The sequence below is a fragment of the Oncorhynchus mykiss genome, chromosome 2 (assembly GCF_057628025.1).
Source record: "Oncorhynchus mykiss isolate SJ-2025 chromosome 2, ASM5762802v1, whole genome shotgun sequence".
Classification (NCBI taxonomy): Eukaryota; Metazoa; Chordata; class Actinopteri; order Salmoniformes; family Salmonidae; genus Oncorhynchus; species Oncorhynchus mykiss.
In genome coordinates this window covers 71,960,463-71,982,092 of record NC_143023.1, presented here as the reverse complement: position 1 = coordinate 71,982,092, position 21,630 = coordinate 71,960,463, and the positions used below count along the sequence as shown (strand labels likewise).

The window sequence follows — 21,630 nt, the reverse complement described above, 5'->3', positions numbered from 1 at the left end:
CTTCTAAAGTTTGTAATTTCAACTTTGAAATCTGACTTGATTTGCCCTCACGAAAAATGTTTAAATCCCTACAAAAATGTCCATTAATTATAATCCACATAATAATTCTCATTTACTGTTGCTGCAGGATTATTGTCCTGCTGTAGCAAACTGGATCAAATTCAGATCCTACATCTGTACAGCGGAGGATAATTGAAACATATGGATCATTTTTGACTAAGAGCTCACTTACTTAGCTGAGTAAACTGTGTGTGTCTGTCAGTGTAAGGAGCGCATGAGGCCGGTGAAGAAGGCTCTGAAACAGCTGGATAAGCCTGACGAAGGCCTGTCTGTTCAGGAGCAGCTCCAACACACACGCACCTGCCTGCTGAAGATAGGAGACCGCATCACTGAGTGCCTTAAAGCCTACAGCGACCCAGAGCATGTCAAAACATGGCGTCGGTAAGCCCTCATTCAACTACAAGATAGTTGTGTGCATTGAAGGTTTGATTATGAAACCTACTCCGTGGTCATTTAGGTCCGTCTTGTGTTTTTGATTCTACCATTTGAGTTTCATTAAAATCGTTCTCCATATTAAGGGTAACTCTTACTAAGATATGTCTCTCTTTGTTTGGCAGGAATCTCTGGATTTTTGTGTCCAAGTTCACAGAGTTCGGAGCGAGGAAGCTTCACAAGCTGTACAAGATGGCTCAGAAGAAGCGGTCTCAGGAGGAGGAGGTGAGCTGATCTCTTCTCCCAGTATCAAAACTAGTGCTGAGTGATAAACCGATCGTTCGCTTTTTTCCGGTTATTAAACAACTAATTGCCTGGCAGCGGTTCAATTATTTGAATTCCATAGTTTTTTTGTGAGCCTAAATATTCAACCTAGTTTAGCGCAGAAACGTGGTAATCAACTACAATGGCCGTAATCATTGAGCCATTTTTTTCCCAGCTCGTAGACGGATCAGACAGAAAGAGGCGAAGCCAGAGGGTTACACTCTCGCCAAATCTGTCCAAAATAAACCCAATGCGTTTCTGTTGGCTTATTTTGGACCTGAACTTTTAGCCTGCCTTTCGGATGACGACTAGCATTATTAGGGCATAGACATGAGCATCTCGTCATTGTATACAGATCTCTGGACAGATACTATTTTACACCCGCTACGTTAGATTCACACAGAACGCATGCGAGCACAATGTACACAACATAACGACAAGAGGGACAGAGACCGTTTGAATAAATAGTGACACTATTTTGCCAAAACAGCTCTGCGGCATGAGCAGGCTAGTTAAATAGGATTACTAAAGACTGTTCAGTATTGGGAGTGCACAACATTAGATGGCCTGGCTGGCTGATTGTTAGTGCCTGAGATGAGATGATTACTTTTAAGGAATGAAAAAGAGTAGTCATCAAATAAAAACGAAATAATATACACAACTGACATGTTTTTATTATTTCATAGTAATTTCCTATTTTTCTATTGATGTCTATACAATGTGGACCTGATGGAGACAATGGAGTATCTTCTATGTTTTGCCAATTGAATGTTTGCAATTTTTTGCTTTGGAATTTCCATTAAAATGTCTAAAATTATTATACCGTCATTATTTCATAATACTTTTTTTTATGTTTATTGAAACTGAAAACCATGATTACTTTTTAAGAATCACAATGTCCTCAAAAAGCATTAATCGCTCAGCACTAATCAAAACTTTCAGGTTTCTATAACAAGTACAGTCAGCCAATCATTTATCTGATATTTTTGCTCGGTCCTCTGCTTAACCCTTCCATTGTCCTTTCCTTTTCAGAAGGAGCATAAAAAAAAGGGGGATGACCCGTCGGGCAAGAAGAAGTCTTTCAGAGCAGAGGCGTCTAGTTCCAGTCGAGACTCCAGCGGCACCCAGCCATCGTCTAAGTCTCATCCAGGCATGCCTCGCCCCTCTCCCACATCCCCCCAAGGTCACCACAGAGAAGGCTATAACAAATCCAACAACAGACACTTTGGAAATGATGGTAAGAGCTGTTTATTTGGTCTTATCAAATCTGAAGTATACAATTCTACAACTTGGCAGCAATTGTGAGGATTTCTAATTTTAGAATTGAGCACAACATATCTCATGGCCCACTGTATTTTATCTCATGATGACAGATCGAGGAGATTGGCAGAGAGATCGCAAATACAACTACCCTGGAAATAGCAATCAGTCCTGGCAAGGCGAGCGACATCATCCATATGATGCCCATCGGTATAAGGACCATCACTATGGCGACCGTCATCCACGTGAAGACTCCTACCGCAGTAGCTGTAGTAGTTACCGTAGCGGCAGCAGCAACTCCCCGCGGAAGAGGCCATATGACCAGTATGACAATGACCAGGATCACAGGGACCGCCGGGCCTATTATGACAGGTGAGAAACACTCACAATTAGGCCTTTCTTTTCAAACCCAATAATGTCTAGATTATGTATTTGTCAGTATTGGAATGTAATGCTAAAACCGTAAGTGTTGTGGTAGCTTGTAGCTCTGTAGTCGTAAGCTTTGTAAGACATCATCCCTCTCACTTCAGACATCCAGACACCAAGCGGAGACGCGGCGATGACTTCCGTCCTCCCCAAGACTTCAGGAGTGGAGGAGGCCATCCCCAGGACTTCAGGGGGAGGATGCTGGAGCAAAGGGGGCCAACAGGGCAAGAACACTTCCCCCGGCCCTATCCAGACAACAAACCCCCTCCCCTGCTGGACCCACGCTCCCCACAGGCTCAGAAGTCCCCCCAGGACTCACGCTCGCCAAACGCAGAGCGGACTGCAGAGCGTAAAGCAGCAGGGGCTGATTTAAACTGGAACAACAGGAAGACATGAGGCCTGTCACTGAATGGAAAGGTGTTGTCCAGGTGAGGAACACAGTGGTGCTGCTGAAGGACGGGTCTGGGCTGGCTAGACTCACTGTTTCGCTGTGCCAGACATAACCTCAGTCGGAAACGGAATTGACAAATACTCTGTTTACCAGCAAACACCAAACTCTCCACATCCCTCCCCCAGGTGTGATTGTGGTAACGATCTGTGTCTGTGCCCATGTAGAAAAGTGTTCAACATTATGAAATATGTATCACACTAAGAAATGTTTTTGTTGTTGAAATGACAGATAATCAATCAGTCAGTGTTAGTGATGAGTCTGTAGAATGCCTATGGATAGTTAGTCCTATGGACTATTATGTGGGGAAAGATTGATGATGACTGATCTGGAAACATTGAAGTGTCTGAAGTATTTAGCCTTTTAAATGTTAGCGGTATGGGATTATTCCCAAATACTTTTATTTTTTTGAGTTTAGCTTTATGCCATTATAATAAAAGTAATGTTTATTAATCTTGACCTGGTTATGAAACTATCATAATTTCATAAAGAGATGCCCATTCTTTCCCGACTCAAAATAAGTGCACCCTTCTGTCTAAATTGAAGACGAATAGTAAGTTAGTCACGCCTGTACCTAGTTCTCAGAATTGCTATTTAAAGTGTTTTAATGAGCATTTGTCATTAGTGTTGATAATCATTCTTCTGGAAAGACATTCATTGCCATTGTCTTTTTTTTTGGTTTATGATAACTTATTAGCGGGTCAGTGGTTAAGGACCTAATGAGAAGGACATGTTTATAAACATTATTTAAGGTAATTCGTTGTGCAAAGCTTCAGAAGAACACTGACTGTTAAAGCTATCCCTAACCACGTTTATTTGTAGGTGTGCAAAGAATTTGCCATTCAAACCATATTTCTCTCTATCCTATGTATGAATGGTACTTTTGCATCTTACATTGCACAATTAGTACTGCACTCTACTGGCTTAGTCAACCCGTAAAAGTATTGAGCTATGTTTGAGAAGAATCTGGAAATATTTTTTTCATTTTCTATAGTTATGTGATTCCCAGTGTCAGCAGTGTAACCACTGATCGATTTTCTAAGGTACACTTGAGTGTTTACGGATGTGGTTGATGACAAGCTGTTATTGGTCATTCTGTTTTAGTGCCAAACCAGAGACTGGCCCTGCTGTGGTTCTTATGATTTCTGGTGTGCTTCTCCATTTGTGCCTTATTTCTGTGTATATTTTCATACTGTATATCCTACTGGACACATGTCAATTCAATGTAATTTCATTGAAATGACATGGAAACAACTGATTCAACCAGTGTGTGTGCCCAGTGGGATGGGTTATGGACATTTACTGTACTCTTCTACAGAGATGATACAGTATTAAACAGTCATTTTTTTGAGATTGTTCTCAATGGATGATTGTGTAATGTGGCATGCTTGTTAAGCGAAGACTGGTGGTGGGAACAAAATTATATTGTTTGTTATGTTCTTCTGCAACTCCCCAAAAGATCTTGGGGAAAAATGATTTACACAGATGAATCAGTGTTATGTCCTCTGTGGGCATATCTGATAGAAGGAATAGCCAACCAACACCACCTTCCTTTTCTCCACGCTACAGTCCCTGGAGTTGTGTTTTTGAAAACAAGCCTAAATAATTTATATTTGTGAGAAAGCCACTCCATGTGAAATATACTGTCAATATGTTTATAGACATATGTATTAAACTTTGCTACATTATAAAACATATGTTCACTGTTGTTTTTTCATCCAGTATAGTCTAAGACCTAAAGGCGTCCATCCGCATGGTTCGCATCTGGGACAGTTCTTGCCTATATTATGACAAGTTTGTGTATGTATGTCCAGTTGAAGTCGGATATTTACATACACTTAGGTTGGAGTCATTAAAACTCATTTTTCAACTACTCCACAAATGTCTTGTTAACAAACTGTAGTTTTGGCAAGTCTGTTAGGACAACTACTTTGTGCATGACACGTAATTTTTCCAAAAATTGTTTACAGATTATTTCACATTCACTGTATCACAATTCCAGTGGGTCAGAAATGTGCATACACTAAGTCGACTGCCTTTAAACAGCTTGGAAAAATCCAGAAAATTGTCATGGCTTTAGAAGCTTCTGATAGGCTAATTGACAATATTTGAGTCAATTGGAGGTGTACCTGTGGATGAATTTCAAGGCCTACCTTCGAATTCAGTGCCTCATTGCTTGACATCATGGGGAAATCAAAAGAAATCAGCCAAGACGACAGAAAAAAAAATTGTACACCGCAGGTCTGGTTCATCCTTGGGAGAAATTTCCAAACACCTGAAGGTACCACGTTCACCCCTACAAACAATAGTCGGCAAGTATAAACACCATGGGACCTCGCATCCGTCATACCGCTCAGGAAGGAGACGCATTCTCTCCTAGAAATGAACGTACTTTGGTGCGAAAAGTGCAAATCAATCACAAACAGCAGCAAAGGAGCTTGCGAAAATGCTGGAGGAAACGGGTACAAAAGTATCTATATCCACAGTTAAACAAGGCCTATATCACCATAACCTGAAAGGCTGCGCAGCAAGGAAGAATCCACTTCTCCAAAACCGCCATAAAAAGCCAGACTATGGTTTGCAGCTACACATAGGGACAAAGGTCGTACTTTTTGGAGAAATGTCCTCTGTTCTGATGAAACAAAAATAGCTGTTTTGCCATGTTGACCATTGTTTGGAGGAAAAAGGGTGAGGCTTGCAAGCCGAAGAACACCTTCCCAAACGTGAAGCATGTCGGTAGCTACATCATGTTGTGGGGGTGCTTTGCTGCAGGAGGGACTGGTGCACTTCACAAAATAGATGGCATCATGAGGGGAAAATTAAGTGGATATATTGAAGCAACATCTCAAGACATAAGTCAGGAAGTTAAAGCTTGGTCGCAAATGGGTCCTCCAAATGGACAATGACCCCAAACACACTTCCAAAGTTGTTCCAAAATGGCTTAAGGACAAAGTCAAGGTATTGGAGTTGCCATCACAAAGCCTCAATCCTATGGAAATTTTGTGGGCAGAACTGAAAAAGCGTGTACGAGCAAGGAGGCCTACAAACTTGACTCAGTTACACCAGCTCTGTCAGGAGGAATGGGCCAAAATTCACCCAACTTATTGTGGGAAGCTTGTGGAGGGCTACCTGACACGTTTGACCCAAGTTAAACAATTTAAAGGCAATGCTACCAAATACTAATTGAGTGTATGTAAACTTCTGACCCACTGGGAATGTGATGAAAGAAATAAAAGCTGAAATAAATCATTCTCTCAACTATTATTCTGACATTTCACATTCTTAAAATAATGTGGTGATCCTAACTGACCTAAAAGAGGGATTTTTTTATCAGGATTAAATGTCAGGAATTGTGAAACTGAGTTTAAATGTATTTGGCTAAGGTGTATGTATACTTCCGATTTCAACTGTGTGTACCAGTCAATATTTTGGACACCTACTCATTCAATAGTTTCTTTATTTTATCTATTTTCTACATTGTAGAATAATAGCGAAGACAGCACTATGAAATAACAAATATGAAATTATGTAGTAACAAAAAGTATTAAGCAAATCTAAATATATTTTATATTTGAGATTCTTTAAGGTAGCCACCCTTTGCCTTGACAGCTTTGCCCACTTGTGGCATTCTCTCAACTAGCTTCACCTGGAATGCTTTTCCAACAGTCTTGAAGTTCCCACATGCTTTTCCTTCACTCTGCCGTCCAACTCATCCCAAACTATCTCAATTGGGTTGAGGTCGGGTGATTGTGAAGGGCAGGTCATCTGATACAGCACTCCATCACTCTCCTTGGTCATATAGCCCTTACACAGCTTGTTGTGTTGGGTCATTGTCCTGTTGAAAAACAAAAACACTGAGCACAAACCAGATGGGATGAAGTATCGCTGTAGAATGCTGTGGTAGCCATGCTGGTTGAGTGTGCCTGGAATTCTAAATAAATCACTGACAGTGTCACCAGCAAAGCATCATCACACATGCGTCACGATGGGAACCACACATGCAGAGATCATCCGTTCACCTACTCTGCATCTCACAAAGACATCTCAAATTTGGACTCATCAGACCAAAGGACAGATTTTGACCAGTCTATTGTCCATTGCTCGTGTTTCTTGGCCCAAGCAAGTCTTCTTATTATTGGTGTCCTTTAGTAGTGGTTTCTTTGCAGCAATTCAACTATGAAGGCCTGATTCACACAGTCTCCTCTGAACAGTTGATATTGAGATGTGTGAACTCTGTGAAGCATTTATTTGGGCTGCAATCTGAGGTGCAGTTAACTCTGAGGTAACTCTAGGTCTTCCTTTCCTGTGGCAGTCCTCATGAGAGCCAGTTTCATCATAGTGCTTGATGGTTTTTGTGACTGCAGTTGATGAACCTATCTAAGTTCTTGAAATGTTCCAGATTGACTGACCTTCATGTCGTATAGTAACGAGGGACTGTCGTTTCTGTGTTTATTTGAGATGTTCTTGCCATAATACGGACTTGGACTTTTACCAAATAGGGCTATCTTATGTATACCAGCCCTACCTTGTCACAACACAACTGATTGGCTCAAATGCATTAAAAAAGGAAAGAAATTCCACAAATTCCCTTTTAACAGGGCACACCTGTTAATTGAAATTAATTCCAGGTGACTACCTCATGAAGCTGGTTGAGAGAGAGTATTTTGATTTGTTTAACACTTTTTTGGTTACTACATGACTCCATATGTGTTATTTCATAGTTTTGATGTCTTCTCTATCATTTTACAATGTAGAAAATAGTAAAAAGAAAGAAAAACGCTGGAACAAGTGTGTCCAAACTTCTGACTGATACTGTGTGTGTGTGTGTATATATATATATATATATATATATATATATATGTACAATTTCTTGAGGCAAACCGAATTTCGGTAGCTGAAGTCAACGTCGGTCCATAGTAGGAATTCTTCAACTAAGTGTTGTCATTGAGATAGATGACTCGTTTTCATGCACATGTTTAACGTGAGAAATACTGCACCAAATAATTTAATGTAAGATTGCGCAACAAATTTCTTGAGTCATCTTAGATTGACTATTTTGAGTAAGTCTATACCGACTATTGCGTCTCAACACAGACAAACTGCTATTGACACTTTTTCATGGTTTTCAAGCGAAGGTCTTTTAAAGGAATTATGCGAGCGCACTTGTTCGGTTCACCTAGTAGGCGCCAGACAAACCAAAGCATGCAGAAGCCATAACAGTCTGACACTTATAATTGGGCCTCAGCCTAAAACGGTCTGATTATAATAAATGTCTTTGCCTTTGGTGATCTTGATCCTCCCCACAACAATTATGCTAATACATAAAGCATACATGGCTATCACTACAAGCATCCACCTGGATTATTATGGTTTATCAAGCACTGTTGTATGATAAGAATGTCAGGGCTCCCCAGGGCTGTTTTTTTTTATGTATTCATATCCTTACACAATGCTTACACCAGGTGGCAGTGTAACGAAGCAAATCAAGTAGCCTAACCTCCTCCACTGGAAATCTAGATCATTAAAAAAAAAAAGCTCCTCATTGGTCAGTGTTTGTTATCACAATGAAACAAAGTAAGGTTTATCACAACATAGAGACATCACCCAAAAGTTAGCAAGACACATCTTATTTAATAAATAATTTACAATATAAACAGTTGGTGTGTCACACCGCTTGTGTCCTACATTCAAACACAGTTTGATCTTTCTGGCTTCTGCCATTCGGCCAAGTGTTTAAATGCCATATTTTATACCGTTACAAATCTGACAACCTCTATTCACAATCAAGTTCAAACCAAGTAAGAGCTAAGTGAAAAGAACATAAAGTGCTTTAAAATTAAAAACATGAACACCAAAAAAAGGGACACTTTCTTGTATTCCCTTTTTAGATATCCACCTGGATGGAATCCAGGTTAACTTGTGTCTGCTCCTGAGCAAGAAAATGAATGCTCTGAAACTACAGTAACCAGGATAGGATCCCTGCCATTGATAGATAGCTGAACACTATCCCCTAAAGACCCTACAGCTTTGTGATGTGGTGTTCACGTTTTCATCAAATTGTTTAAAAAAAAAGGTTACATTCACCAAACCATTTCTCATATTCAAAACTGTAGTGAAATTCAATACAGATAAAATACAATATTTTACACACAAACGTATATACAATCTCACATTACACATGTAGAACCATATAGAAAACTCAAAATACAAGTTACATCTATAAAAACAAGATTCAATGTTACAATCATGTTTGTTTATTTGAACAACTTTTTTTGCCAGACTAAGAACAAACTGCACCAGTACATGTAGTTAGGCCTGCCAAACACTTCAGTGTAGGGATATATTACCTTGTTAAGTTGTTGAATAGATTAGTACTAAGGGAATGGTCAAATCTAAATATATTCTACCGAGATGAAATAGGAAGGGAAAAGTGAAGCAAATCGTCTGACAAGGTTGTATCCTTTGAGCTTTACTTCGGTATACAACAAATAATTTAAATAAAGATCAAATCAGAATGTAGGTTAAATGTCTTGTTCATAAATAGCAGGCCTTCGGGGTATTAGTACCTCAGCCTCAAGATTTAGGCTTACTGGTGAATGACATTATTACTATGAACACAAACAATGCAATTGGAAAACTACAACAAATCAAAATTGCACTGTAGATGTATGCACATCACACGGGTCCTGCATATGACTAGAGGTACAATTCAAAACCGAAAACTGACAACTTCTTTGCCATATGCTGCTGAATATGAATATGTCTATCCACTAAGATCATTTAGCACCTTCCAGCATTCTACACAATCAAAAGTTAAAATACTTAGGCTTAGATTCAATCAGATCAAGCATTAACCCGCTCTACATCACACATGCAAGTGTTCGAACTTGAAACAGCTGCATAGGATTTCTACTAATGCGACTCGGCGCATCCAATGGCAATGTACGCAACAGGTATAACGCCGGGTGCTGCTTTTGGATTTGACAACTATTCCATTCCAATGAGCCCGTCCTCCTATAGCTCCTCCCACCAGCCTCCTCTGATACAGGACCTACTTTCTGCCCTCTACAGAGTGGTCAGAAAGACTATCTTTCTCAAACCAAATACATGGCCATGATACCTACATATGTGTGGAACTGTTGACTGCCTAGAAAAAGAGAAATAACTCACAAAAGACCTGTAGAAATCAATTTCTTGGCCATGGTACATGTTGGTTGGTTGATTGGTTGAATGAAGGGATGAGATATACTCTGTAAACGTGATCTGGGTTTCTGCATTATCTGTGCCCTTGGTAAAGTTTGTAAAGGGCTGTTTTCTTATGAACATCTTAATTACACCCTATACAAAAAATACATTTATCATAATTAACACTTTCAACGCCAATATTCAAGACAGCCTGTTCTGGCGGACACACTAAACCACAGAGGGGCACAACCACACACACACAATCTTACAAAAGACCTGGCATTATGACCTATTAACCTCCACAGCAGACTAGACTGTCACTCGCTGCTTTGACATCCTTTTGGCCCGAGTACTTTCTCCAAAAAGCTCCAGCTTTTCCAAAGCTGGAAGCTCATCAAACAGTGAGCTCCTTCTGGACAGACATTAACAAAAGCCCCTGTCATGTCCTCTAGCCCAGACCCATGAGCCACAGAGAGCTCCGCTGGCTTGGCACAAGTGAGGAGAGGAGATCAGCAAACTCTTCTTTCTGTAAGAGATCATCTTGTCTTGCTTCCCATAGGCATGCAGTCCCAGTGGGAATGTAGGATTTAATCCCAGCTGGATATCCAAAGTGCTGGGGCTCCTGGGTTCTCCTCTCTCACCACTGCTCCTTTAATCAAAGGACCAGTCCTTAAACCAGCTGAATGAACGCAATGATAGGTGGGAGCACAGAGAGCTCACCTCTTCCCCAGATGTAAGTCAACACATGATGACAACAATGATGAGACCATGGGCTGGGATGAGTTTGATTGCAAATGAGCTGCTGTGTCCCCTCAGAGGCATGGACGGCCCTGCTGTCTACACTGGCCACCAGCCACTGAGAACAGAGCAGTAGAGGTGAAGTATGACACGGTGAGGGATTTGTTTCACACCCACTGACAGCTAGCATAATGAGGATGATGTTGGCAGGGCACTATAGATGAACCCAGCAGCACTCAATCCACAACAACATAGCCAGACAGTTGAGAACTAGCGAGAACATATCTGATCCCCTCGGTGCTGCATTACTCCCAAAAGCATCCTTTTCAAAAATGTGGTATTTGTCCTTGTTGGAGTGGAGCATTTTCACGTCCTCAAAAGCATAGTAGGCAGCCATGGTGAAGTTAATGTCCCCAGAGGAAAGCAGGTCGAACACACAAGACTGGAAGTACAGGTCTTCCACTGGGAGGCGCTCTTTACACTTGGCCATGGCAGCCTGATAGGTAAACCCATGGGACTGGCTGCCTGTCCTGCTATTGACCTGGCCGTGGCCCTCCACAGCACGGTCCCTGAATGTCCTGAAGTCGATACGTTGGTTGGCGGGACAGCCGTGCAGGCAGAGATACAGGTCCTGGTTGTCTCGGTCTTCTACAGAGTTCACTACTTCCTCTGGCATCCGCACAGCAAAGGTCAGGTATCGGCCCACCTGCCGGACCACGATAGTTGTACCGATGTAGCGTGCGTGGATCTCCACATGCTGCCCAGGCACCTTCTCCACGATGCGCAGCGTGTTGGCCCCGTGGCGGTCTCCACCGTTCTTGGAGCCGTCGGCGAACGCCGCAGGCAGCTCGTCTGTCTCTGCGTGGTACATCTTCTGGTCCACACACTCCTGAAAGTTCTTGAAGATGATTGTCAACTGTACCCAGTGAGAGAGGGGAGAAGATTAGAATTAGCAGTCAGCACAACAATAGCCAATATGTTTCAATATGTGTCAGGCCTTTTGAGGATGAAAATAGCAAGGTACATATAGACATCAAATTATTAAATCATTGAACAGCAGTTGAATTAAAAAAAAAACTGTATGGAACCTCTATATTTACATGTTTATGTGGACAAGAGTTAGTGGTAGGGCTACACAAATGACTGAGGGGAATCTTTTTGCTTTGGCATTAAGAAGACCAGTAGTTTGTATAATGCAGACCCATCTACACCACCACCCCAGTTCAGTGTCACATTTCAGCTCTGCCTCAACATGGGGGAGGCCAAAGTAAACGCTCTCAGAAAACACGGGTATAGGCCATGTTAAATCGGGCCTCAGTGTGCAGACACAAAGACGAGCCATTCATAGTGGTGAAAAACCTGCCTGTGAACCCCAGAACTGTGCTCCAGGGAGTGGCACTGAGCCAGGAGGGGAGAGCGTGCTCTGCTCTGTGGCTAATTAACTAAGGCTGGTCACTTCTCTGCTTGCATGATTTCATTAGGACGCCAGTGAGCCGTTGTCTCAGAAGTGACCCCAGGACAGCCGATAGGCTCTGATCTCAAATAGGGGGCAGGAAGTAGAGCACCAAAATGCCCTGTTATTACCCAGTCAAGTCATCTGCCAACCCAGCCCCCAACCCACCCCTCAATCATCCCACCCCACAATCCCCCATTCCCCAAAGTTTTTTTTACCTGCCACTGACCCCTCTTTTCGAAGGATAACATGATCTAAGAACATGAAAAAACCTCTACAAAACCCCTGTGCATAAAGAAACAAACTGTTTCATCAACCCATCCCTTGAATGAAGGTAGTGCATACAACAGACCATTCCATACACTGCAGCAGGAGCCCATATGAAACAGAGCTACAGAAATACCCAGTCTTGTTTGTACAGGTGGCATAGGCTTCTGCCTTGTTTTCCCTTTGTCCAGACTGAATAACTTCAAAAGCTGTGTAATTTGCTTCCAAGTACAGCTGTGTAAAAATATCATTACCTTAAGCACACAGAAAAAAGCCAGAATGCTGAAAGTGCATCATTAGGTCTGATGATGGAAAATTGGTCTCTCTCTTTATGTGATTGAGGACAAAATGTCAGTGTAAACCCTGCAGTCAGGATACAGTGCACGGAGGGAGGCCTATTGGTCACACAACCACGACTGCCAAAATCATACCAAATGTGGACCTAATATTAAATGACTTTGCAGACTACAAATGCTCAGGGATCTTTGTTTTCACCTCATGTTCAAATGAAATACATTTCTGTGGTGGCCCTGTAGAAACAAAACAATGATAATTTATGAGGTATCAGGGCCAACTAATGTGAAGAAAATATCTGCAGTTTCCTGCATGGCTTGAGCACTTAGTTAAAACAACAGTTTCTCACTAACATACACACAATGCTAGGGTATGGACTGCTACACATAGGGTGGGCCTAAAATTCGACTTGGCTGTCCACATGATGTTTATACTGCGGGTATAATACTGGCATATCATTTGTAAACCTTATCAGGATCCCAACAATTGTTCTGTGTACTGCCTATTGGTCTGCGATGGAACTGATCCAAACATTAACCAGAGTCCACAGTAAAACATTCCCACGGCTGCTCCTACTTCTCTGGCCACATTAAAGAGGCCCACAACCTCTTACATACGAAGGTCTTACTTAAGATAATATTTCTTGATTTGAGAGCTCTTACAAATAAATCACTGCAGTACAATTTGTCCAACAAGATTCCATTCAGTGTTTCAAACAAAGCAAAAAATATTCTCAGGTAATGACCTGAAAGGGCTTTCTTTAGTAAGAAAAGGGTCAAATAGAGGAGTAGCAGCCTTGCTCAGGAGACAACAAAACTTTCCCTTTCCTAAAATGGCTATGGTAGCCAAAATAATGGCCTGCATGCCCAACATTTATGTACATGACCCTAAGCATGATGGCATGTTAATTGCTTAATTAACTCAGGAACCACACCTGTGTTCAAGCACCGGCTTTCAATATACTTTGTATCCTTCATTTGCTCAAGTATTTTGGCAGTTACATGTATCTTTTTGTTCTCTACTTAGATGCATGTCTACACTCCTCCACAGTGGTGAGAAGACCAGTGTTATCAGACGTTCTGCAAGGTCTGTTGGTATTTCTATGATAAGGAAAGTTGTGAAATTCTAATTCAATAGAGTAGTTTTTCAAGGATTCAGTCTGTAGCAATGAAATAATCACAGAATACTTGGATCAGTAGCAATGTCAAGCATTACCAGACACTGTAACTGTGGTGTACCCAACATACAGTCAATATCAGATTGATTCAAGATGATAGAGAGATGTAGAGGCTAATCTCACCTTGCTGGTGGCCGTAGCAGAGGAGCCAGGCACGACAGGTGTGTTGGTCACCTGAACAGACAGGTATTTGTTATGGATAAGTGGCCAGGCTCCCTCCACCTTGCAGGTCTGGAAGTCATCGCTGAAGGTACGGAGGTGTGGGTCTCCAAAGAAGCCGCAGTGGGTGTAGTTGGGTGGCGAGGAATGGCGAGGAAGGCTGCGTTCGTAGTGACACTGCTCCGGCCCATCGGAGCGCTCCTGGCTGTCAGGCTGGTGCTGTGGTGGTGGGGGTGGAGCGGGGGTCCGGGCTCGAGGCTGGGTTGTAGGTCCCTCCTTGGAGCAGTTGTGTTGACTCATGAGGTCCTCTATGCCATGTTGGGCTGAGTGGTAGGCCAGGTCGCCTCTGCAAGTGCGTGAGGTGCGGCGTACACAGTTGTTGTACGCCCGTAGTGCCGTACAGAACTCCTCCTCCGGGCCAGAGCTTGAGGTGGAGGCCCAAAACTCTGAGTTACACTTGAGGATCTTACACTGCAGACTCACTGTAGAGAGGAGAAGAAAACATAGGACCATAGATCACACAACAATGGCAAACCAATACCCACAATGGACTGTTCATCCAATCACTAAACATTGTGTTGAACAATTAATGTACTAAACAAACAGGAAAAGTAGGTGTTATACAGTCTTATCTGTGTGTTTGAAACCTTTAAACAATAACCTATGCAATGGCCAGTCTTTAGACTCCTATAATCCAAAAAAGCCCTGCAGCATTCTTTGAGTTTTTCCATGTTTTTTCAGTGTCTCGAGACAAATTGAGCATTTATTTCCATCAAATAACTCTGACTTCAAGTGTAACGAAAACCAAAATTCCACCAAATATGTGAATTCCAAGTGGCTGCAGTTTGCCAACTCCATCATTCCACTGGGCACAGACATCAATTCAACATCTATACCATGTTGGTTCAATGTAATTTCATTGAAATGACGTGGAAACAACGTTGATTCAACGAGTGTATGCCCAGTGGGATGTGTATGCACACTTCATTACAAATCAAGTCTGCGCTGAGACTTCATTCAGCACACAGTGAGTTTAGCCTTTTCCAAGAGATTCAGTGAATCTGCAAAAGATCATGCATCATTAAAAAAAACATGGTGGGAGACATGGTATGTAAACTTGTCATAAAAAACATACAAATTTGATTTCAACAGGGACATTGGGGGCTACATTAGGAAAAGCACCAACACACACCTCATTAATTAGTCAAAACAAGCTACTCAGAAGTGTTAACTGCATAAATTCACAGCTACCTAATATTTGCATCTATACTACATCCTCCTGTTGCATGGCTAAAAGCCAGAACGGAGTGAGGAAATTATTATTTTGAGAATTTAGCTATATTTGAGGTGAACTGGAAGGGGGATGATATTGTGCGAGCCAATGTGGGAGGGAGTGAATGAAGGCAATGTAAGTTGCTATTGTGAAGAGACCAGCAGTCATAAATTTCCCCTGTGTAAGGGGATCAGGTTGTTCATCAGCAATGGATTGTATCGTGGGAGGTTCAGACAGGAAAGAAACTAGCTCCAGGACCAGAGAGCGGAACAGAAGAGAGGCCTCACCATTCCACAGGTCAAACTGGATATTAGATATCCACCTGTCCATTGCAGAAGGCCTTAATCAAAGAGTAATGCAACTTCCAACAGGCATTCCCCAGAACTTAAATGACATGACCTGAAATTTAAGTTGCTTTGGGTGGCATGGTATGGGAGGGGGGGTGGGGTTACATAGGAAAGAATAGATGTAATTCATAGCAAATACCAATACAATTGGATCTCCTAACTTAACCCTAATAAACAAACTTCAGTTTAGGACGAGTCTACATGTAACTTTGCTGCACCAAACGTTCACTCAGAACTTATTGACCAATGACTGACTATACAACACTTTGAAGTCACACTTTCAGTTATTAATACTGATGACTCTACCATTCCACCCCAACTATTCCAACCTCCACACAGCACACACCACTCCCTCCTCCCATTCCCAGCAACAAAAGGAATTTATTATCATGCATCTGATAAGTGGCAATAAAGTAATCTTAATCTTGAATAAACGTCAACAACAATTAACACTTGCATTATCACTTTTTGGTTTGGCGGTAAATTACTTGAAAGAGAAACTGATAAAAGTCGGTAAATGAGCAAATTGATTTCTACGAGGCCATGGAGATAGGCTATTTCTGCATCTCATAAGGAAGAAGGGCTCAAGTAAGACCATTATAACCAGTGTTATATCAAGGTGTTTTAATGTTGCTTAGAAAGATCCATGCAGGTCGAATAATAAATAACCTAAGCATGGTTACGAATTGCTCATTGTTCATCCAACCAAAATAAGCTAAACGCCTGGGATTCAGGGATTCATGGATTGCCCGAACTATTTGTCTTTACTTTCTTTAGACCGACGCAATACGGGTAGAAAAGGAAAAAGGCAAGTACCGTTAGGTTACTTTAGAAAAGAGGGTTAGAATGCGTAAACCCTATCCCCTCCCCCCAAACATAACACAACTACGGGGTCATACAGCTTGGGTAGCATAGGCTTGAGCTGTGTAAAAGTATTAAATAGAAACAAAAAAGTCTTACTCCCATGTGACGATTTCTTTTATTACGAATATACCACCTCAACATGGAGCACAAGAAACGCGAAACCATTGGCGGTACCGACACTGTCAATTCCACAGGACTCTGACATTATATGTTTTACCAGTGTTGACATGCAATTTATAAAGTCAGTCTTCCATTTTTGTTAATAAACTCAACTCATTGTCTCGTTTGACAAATAATGTAGGTACATCCATCTGGCAGGTTGTTTAATTAAGCTATGTGAGCTGCAAATGGTTACCATAGGGCAAAACAAGGGTTGTAATAACTAGATAATAATCATATTAATACAGTTAACGCGCATGATTTAAATAGTATCTCTATTGCAAAGTCTTACCAGAAGGAAACAGGCAAAGAAACAAAACAAGGATCTTGCCGACTTCAAGCGCCGAAGGTCCTGCTACTCCCTTCCCCATAACCGTCCATCCAGCACGGGGTCGCACTTCTCTCCTCTCCCTGGTCGAATCAAATCAAGAAGGTGGAAGAAAAATGAATTAGGAGATATTCCTATCGTCTATCTTGTTGAATAACACGGAGCAGTAGGCTACATGAGATAGATCTGAAGTCACGTAATGCAGTCATGTCCTCGATCAAGTACTTGTTTCGAAATCTCGAAGTAACTTTCGCCCTCTTTCTAGGAGCCGATTCAATGCACTCGAATTCCTCAGCAAACAGTATAAGCTGGCAATCGATCTTGAATTTAGGGAGTGTCAAGAAGGTGCAGTTTATACTACTCACTGGACCAATGAGGAGCCGTTGTTAAAGCCATCGTCCCCTCCTGAGTCTCAAATTACAACTCAACCGTGTAGATTTGTTCATTATAGCACGTTGGGCCTCGACAGTTTGATGGGAACAAAAGTGTTTTGCTTTGCTGCTACATAACATGCTAACCTTAATAATGCTATTTCTATGTTGCGTAAATCTATGTTGGGGCAGAGGTTAGCCTGCATGGGTGAATGTCACTTCTCTTGCGCCTTGACTTAGCCTATAGTCCATTATGAAAATGTTTAACCTTGCAAACCATGCTAATAGTAGTACAAAAGACAAATTAACATATACGTCACAATGTCAAATAGGCTATGTCAAAAGTTACCACTTATAAGCCTGTAGGCTACACACCCTTTAGGCTAATACTGTATTATTGACTAATATTGTGTTATGTCTTTGTGGCATTTCTTTAATAGACTCATAATCAATGATAACGTGACTGATTATACGCTGAGTATACCAAACATTAGGAACACCTACCTAATATTGTGTTGGGAAATCATTGCAATTTTTTTTAACACTGTTTTAACACTTTTAGATTAAATAAACTAACTCCCTACAAAAATGAATTACTTCTACACAGAATTCTTGTCAGGTGTTGTTCATGACAATCTGTGTAGCATTGAAATTGAATTTAAATTGAGATAAACAGCAAAAAAGGATAATTGCATTTATCCTCAAAAAAGATACTCAAGCAAAACGTGTTCTTTTAGCTGTGTCAAATAACAGGTACGATATATTACGCTGGTTGGTGCACTGTCAACGAAACCTCCTTAACACAATAGTTGGTATTTGATCATCCAGATGATACAAACACATAGAAGGCTAGTATGGTTTAAATTGGAGCAAACATTGATGCTTTGCATTTTAGTAACATGCTACATAACATCTTTATGAAATCACAATTAAAAGAAAACATACGCCAGCCAGCAAACAATTGAGAAACAAGTAAGCAGATGTTCATTAAGAATGTTTTATTTGTCTGTCTATTAGTTCTATACATTATGTCATGATTTGGATAATGAATAGGCAATGTGCACCAGGACTTGTATAAAGAACTACTACACATGTTGAACAACCACCCATCAGTACAATACTGCTCTACACAACACTGTTTGCTCTGTAGGTCTACAGTAGAAATGTCACTGAAGCAAGTCAAGTCTGTTGTGTGGTGTAAAATATGTCTGACCATGTTGATCCATTTTTTTAAATCCTTAATGTCAGGCAATGAAGGTGGCTGATGCCCTAAGACATTGAACATATTGATGCACCATTGCACTTCAATGAGAATACTTAAGAATACTATCCAGCTAAGATGTTATGTAGGCATAAATACATACTGTGTAGGCTATACTAGTCTATTGGGGTTGATAACAAACCCTGGGAACATTAGCCTACTGGAAAGCCCCAAACACCATCCAGACTAACTATTTGTCTGTTCTATAAGTGAATATGATTATTAAACCAGATTAAACGGCATAGTTTGTTGAAACTACATGGATGTGTTTAGACATTTAGTTGGCCACTTGAGTGATATTACATTGATAGTGCTTTATTTCTTAACATACTTATATTCTGTAAGGACTGGAAGATGTTTTGGATTGCTTAACAATGGATGGTAACTGATATGTAGCCTCGACTAGTAGAACACTCAATCACATTTCACTGTAGGCCTACAATATCACATCTCAATGGGGACCTACAGTATAAAGCCCCCATGTAATGCCTCCTGCAAGGCCAGCTAAAACCAAATTCCCTCCAAGCTAAATCCGTCCATTGAACAAATAGATGTTGTCTCATTGGCCAAAATGAGTTTTGATTTCATTTTAGTCATCACTGACCTTGAAATATAAACGTAGGGCCTATCCTTAGGCTTAAAATACCTAGACCTAAATGTCGATTTAAAAACATAAAATTACTACAGCGTTACAGATGTTTCCTTCTATATTTCGACGAGATAGGCCTATACTGATAATGCATCTGGCCCATAGCCACATACTGTATGATCTGGCTTAAACGACACCCGGTGAAGATACTTCACACTTTCCAACAGATGGCGCCTGTATTAACTCTAGATATCAAACCTCACATCATGACAAACGCACATGGCATTATGAGTACCGGGACAAGTTGATCTGTCATTAAATTAGTACACAGGTCTATTATTTGGCGGTTTAGTGCAACTGTAGCCCACAACTGTCAGTCAGTCATCAACATTGTTAGGCCTACCACCACATTTCCTTTCTATCACAGCGAATAAAGAAGCCCATGTTCTATGTTTTATTTATTCAAAACACAAATATGATAGGCGCTCGATTGGAAGTTTTCTAATAGATTTCGAAATCCATTTTATTCTGAATAATGCATTCGTAAAGGGTTTGATTTTAGCATTGTGAAAGAGGAGAAGCCAACGATATTGTCTAATAGAATCGTATTATGACCATTATGAATTTACAATAACCCATAGACCGTAGGCTATACAAGTATCCTAGTTGTGTAGCAATGTCATACCCCATGTCAATGCTTATAGACCTAATAACATTTAAAACATGTTATTACAGCTGGACAACTTGCATTGCAAGTTCACTTTTGTAGTATGTAGGCCTACTATGTAGGCTATTGCCGTTTTTTGCCAAAAAAATGTAAAGAAAGTCTGTAGCACACAATGCCGGGCAAATGTATTATAAGGGTAATCAACACACAATGTGGATTACCGTTACGCTTCACAATGGAAGTAGTCTCCTATAGTCCACTGTCAAAAACACAGACATTTTCAAAATAAAATGACCCATTGACAGAAATATTATGAGAAGCCTCCACGAAAATCTAAAGTTGGATTTTAGCCTGGAAAAAAATCTGTAAATAGCCTAATTGTTCGCTGTTGAGAAACGACCAATACCAACCTTTGCGACTGCATGGATCCCTCCAAGTTTAGCTGCTGAACGCGAGGAAAGCGCAAAGGCGAGAAGTCCCGAGTCCGAAATTCCACCCAAAATAGGTGTTGTGCAGCAAAGTAATCCAAATGTTTCGCATATACCGTTGTTTAAATTGGTGGAAAATGCCGACCTCCATTCATGGTTTCCCTCGAAGGTGTCTCAAATACTGAGTGTGAAATCAAAGTGATTTTTTGCACACAATAATTCGCATTGAAATAGAGCACCCGATCAACTCATTGATTCTAATACACTTGGATACTATTCTTCCTAATTCCGTTGACTGAACATTCCCACGATATAAACGTTCACGTCTTATAAAATATTACCATAATTAACAGTTGTTCTCATCTCTACGCTTGTATTCCTGATCTCAGTTTAGTTGGTTCTCGTTGACGTTGAGAGGAAGAGCCCTCCGGGCACCGCTGCTGCTTCACATGGGCTGCTGATATCTCTGGCCCGACTCCTTGCCTTGCTCACTGTTGTGTAATGGATACTTAGAAAGTGTGAGAGACAATGATCGGCTCTACATGACGCCGCTGGGACCCCTCTTCAGTCCCCCGACACCTCGCGCCGTTTCAGGCGATTTGCGAGTGTTTAGACTGGGTATTTATTCTCCAAATATTATGCATAAACTGGTGCAACTAATTTTAATAAACCACAATAACTAAGATTCATGCTCCTCCTTCACATTTCGTACCTCCCACCACTCTGTATTACACTATAATAACTACACTATAACCACTATCTTATCAAGTGACAATAATAATGATGCATACGCTGTTTTAGTAGGCTAGCTTAGGCAATATTTGACATTTATGCCAAAATAGCCTACCATTCACTTCGCCGAGATTAAAAGTGAAAGGGAAACAGCAAGTACAGTAGCACAGCATGACTAGAGCTTGGGTCCAAATCCAACATGACTATATATTAGATATTAAAAACTAGCTTTGGACATGGCCAAATTTAGAAACGAGAAGGTAACGGATGGATCAGAATCAAAGACAGAAAGGGGAATAGGGGAATTACACTGCACCTGTGTTTTAGGATCAAACTCAAGCAGAGTGACCAGACCACCCCCTCCTAGAGAGCCATTACAAGGCCAGGCTCCAACCCCATCCCTCTAGGGAGAAGGCTCTCACTGCCTCCACTGCTCTGTGATCAGGAA

The 21,630-nt window shown here is 41.1% G+C and overlaps 2 protein-coding genes across 8 annotated transcripts in view; one reads left to right on the top strand and one right to left on the bottom strand.

Annotated features, from left to right (window-relative positions):
* The window catches only part of LOC110495580 (ATP-dependent chromatin remodeler CHD2), a 38,776-nt gene extending 34,193 nt beyond the window's left edge, over nt 1-4,583 (top strand). For all 7 annotated transcript variants that reach the window (XR_016491023.1, XR_016491022.1, XR_016491024.1 and 4 more), the window contains 5 exons: nt 263-441; nt 618-717; nt 1,789-1,993; nt 2,130-2,388; nt 2,547-4,583. Coding sequence is in view for 4 of the 7 variants with exons in the window: in XM_090217190.1 (XP_090073316.1) it covers nt 263-441; nt 618-717; nt 1,789-1,993; nt 2,130-2,388; nt 2,547-2,838 (1,035 nt within the window). In the remaining 3 variants the exon portion in view is untranslated. The remainder of the gene's footprint in view (nt 1-262; nt 442-617; nt 718-1,788; nt 1,994-2,129; nt 2,389-2,546) is intronic.
* Nucleotides 4,584-8,501: 3,918 nt separating this feature from the next.
* rgma (repulsive guidance molecule BMP co-receptor a) lies at nt 8,502-21,190 on the bottom strand. Its single transcript, XM_021570893.3, has 4 exons — nt 20,433-21,190; nt 17,099-17,217; nt 14,128-14,645; nt 8,502-11,729 (listed from the first exon to the last, which is right to left on the bottom strand). The coding sequence occupies exons 1-4, from the start codon at nt 20,444-20,446 to the stop codon at nt 11,028-11,030; spliced, it is 1,353 nt and encodes a 450-aa protein (XP_021426568.2). The 5' UTR covers nt 20,447-21,190; the 3' UTR covers nt 8,502-11,027.
* Nucleotides 21,191-21,630: the final 440 nt, after the last annotated feature.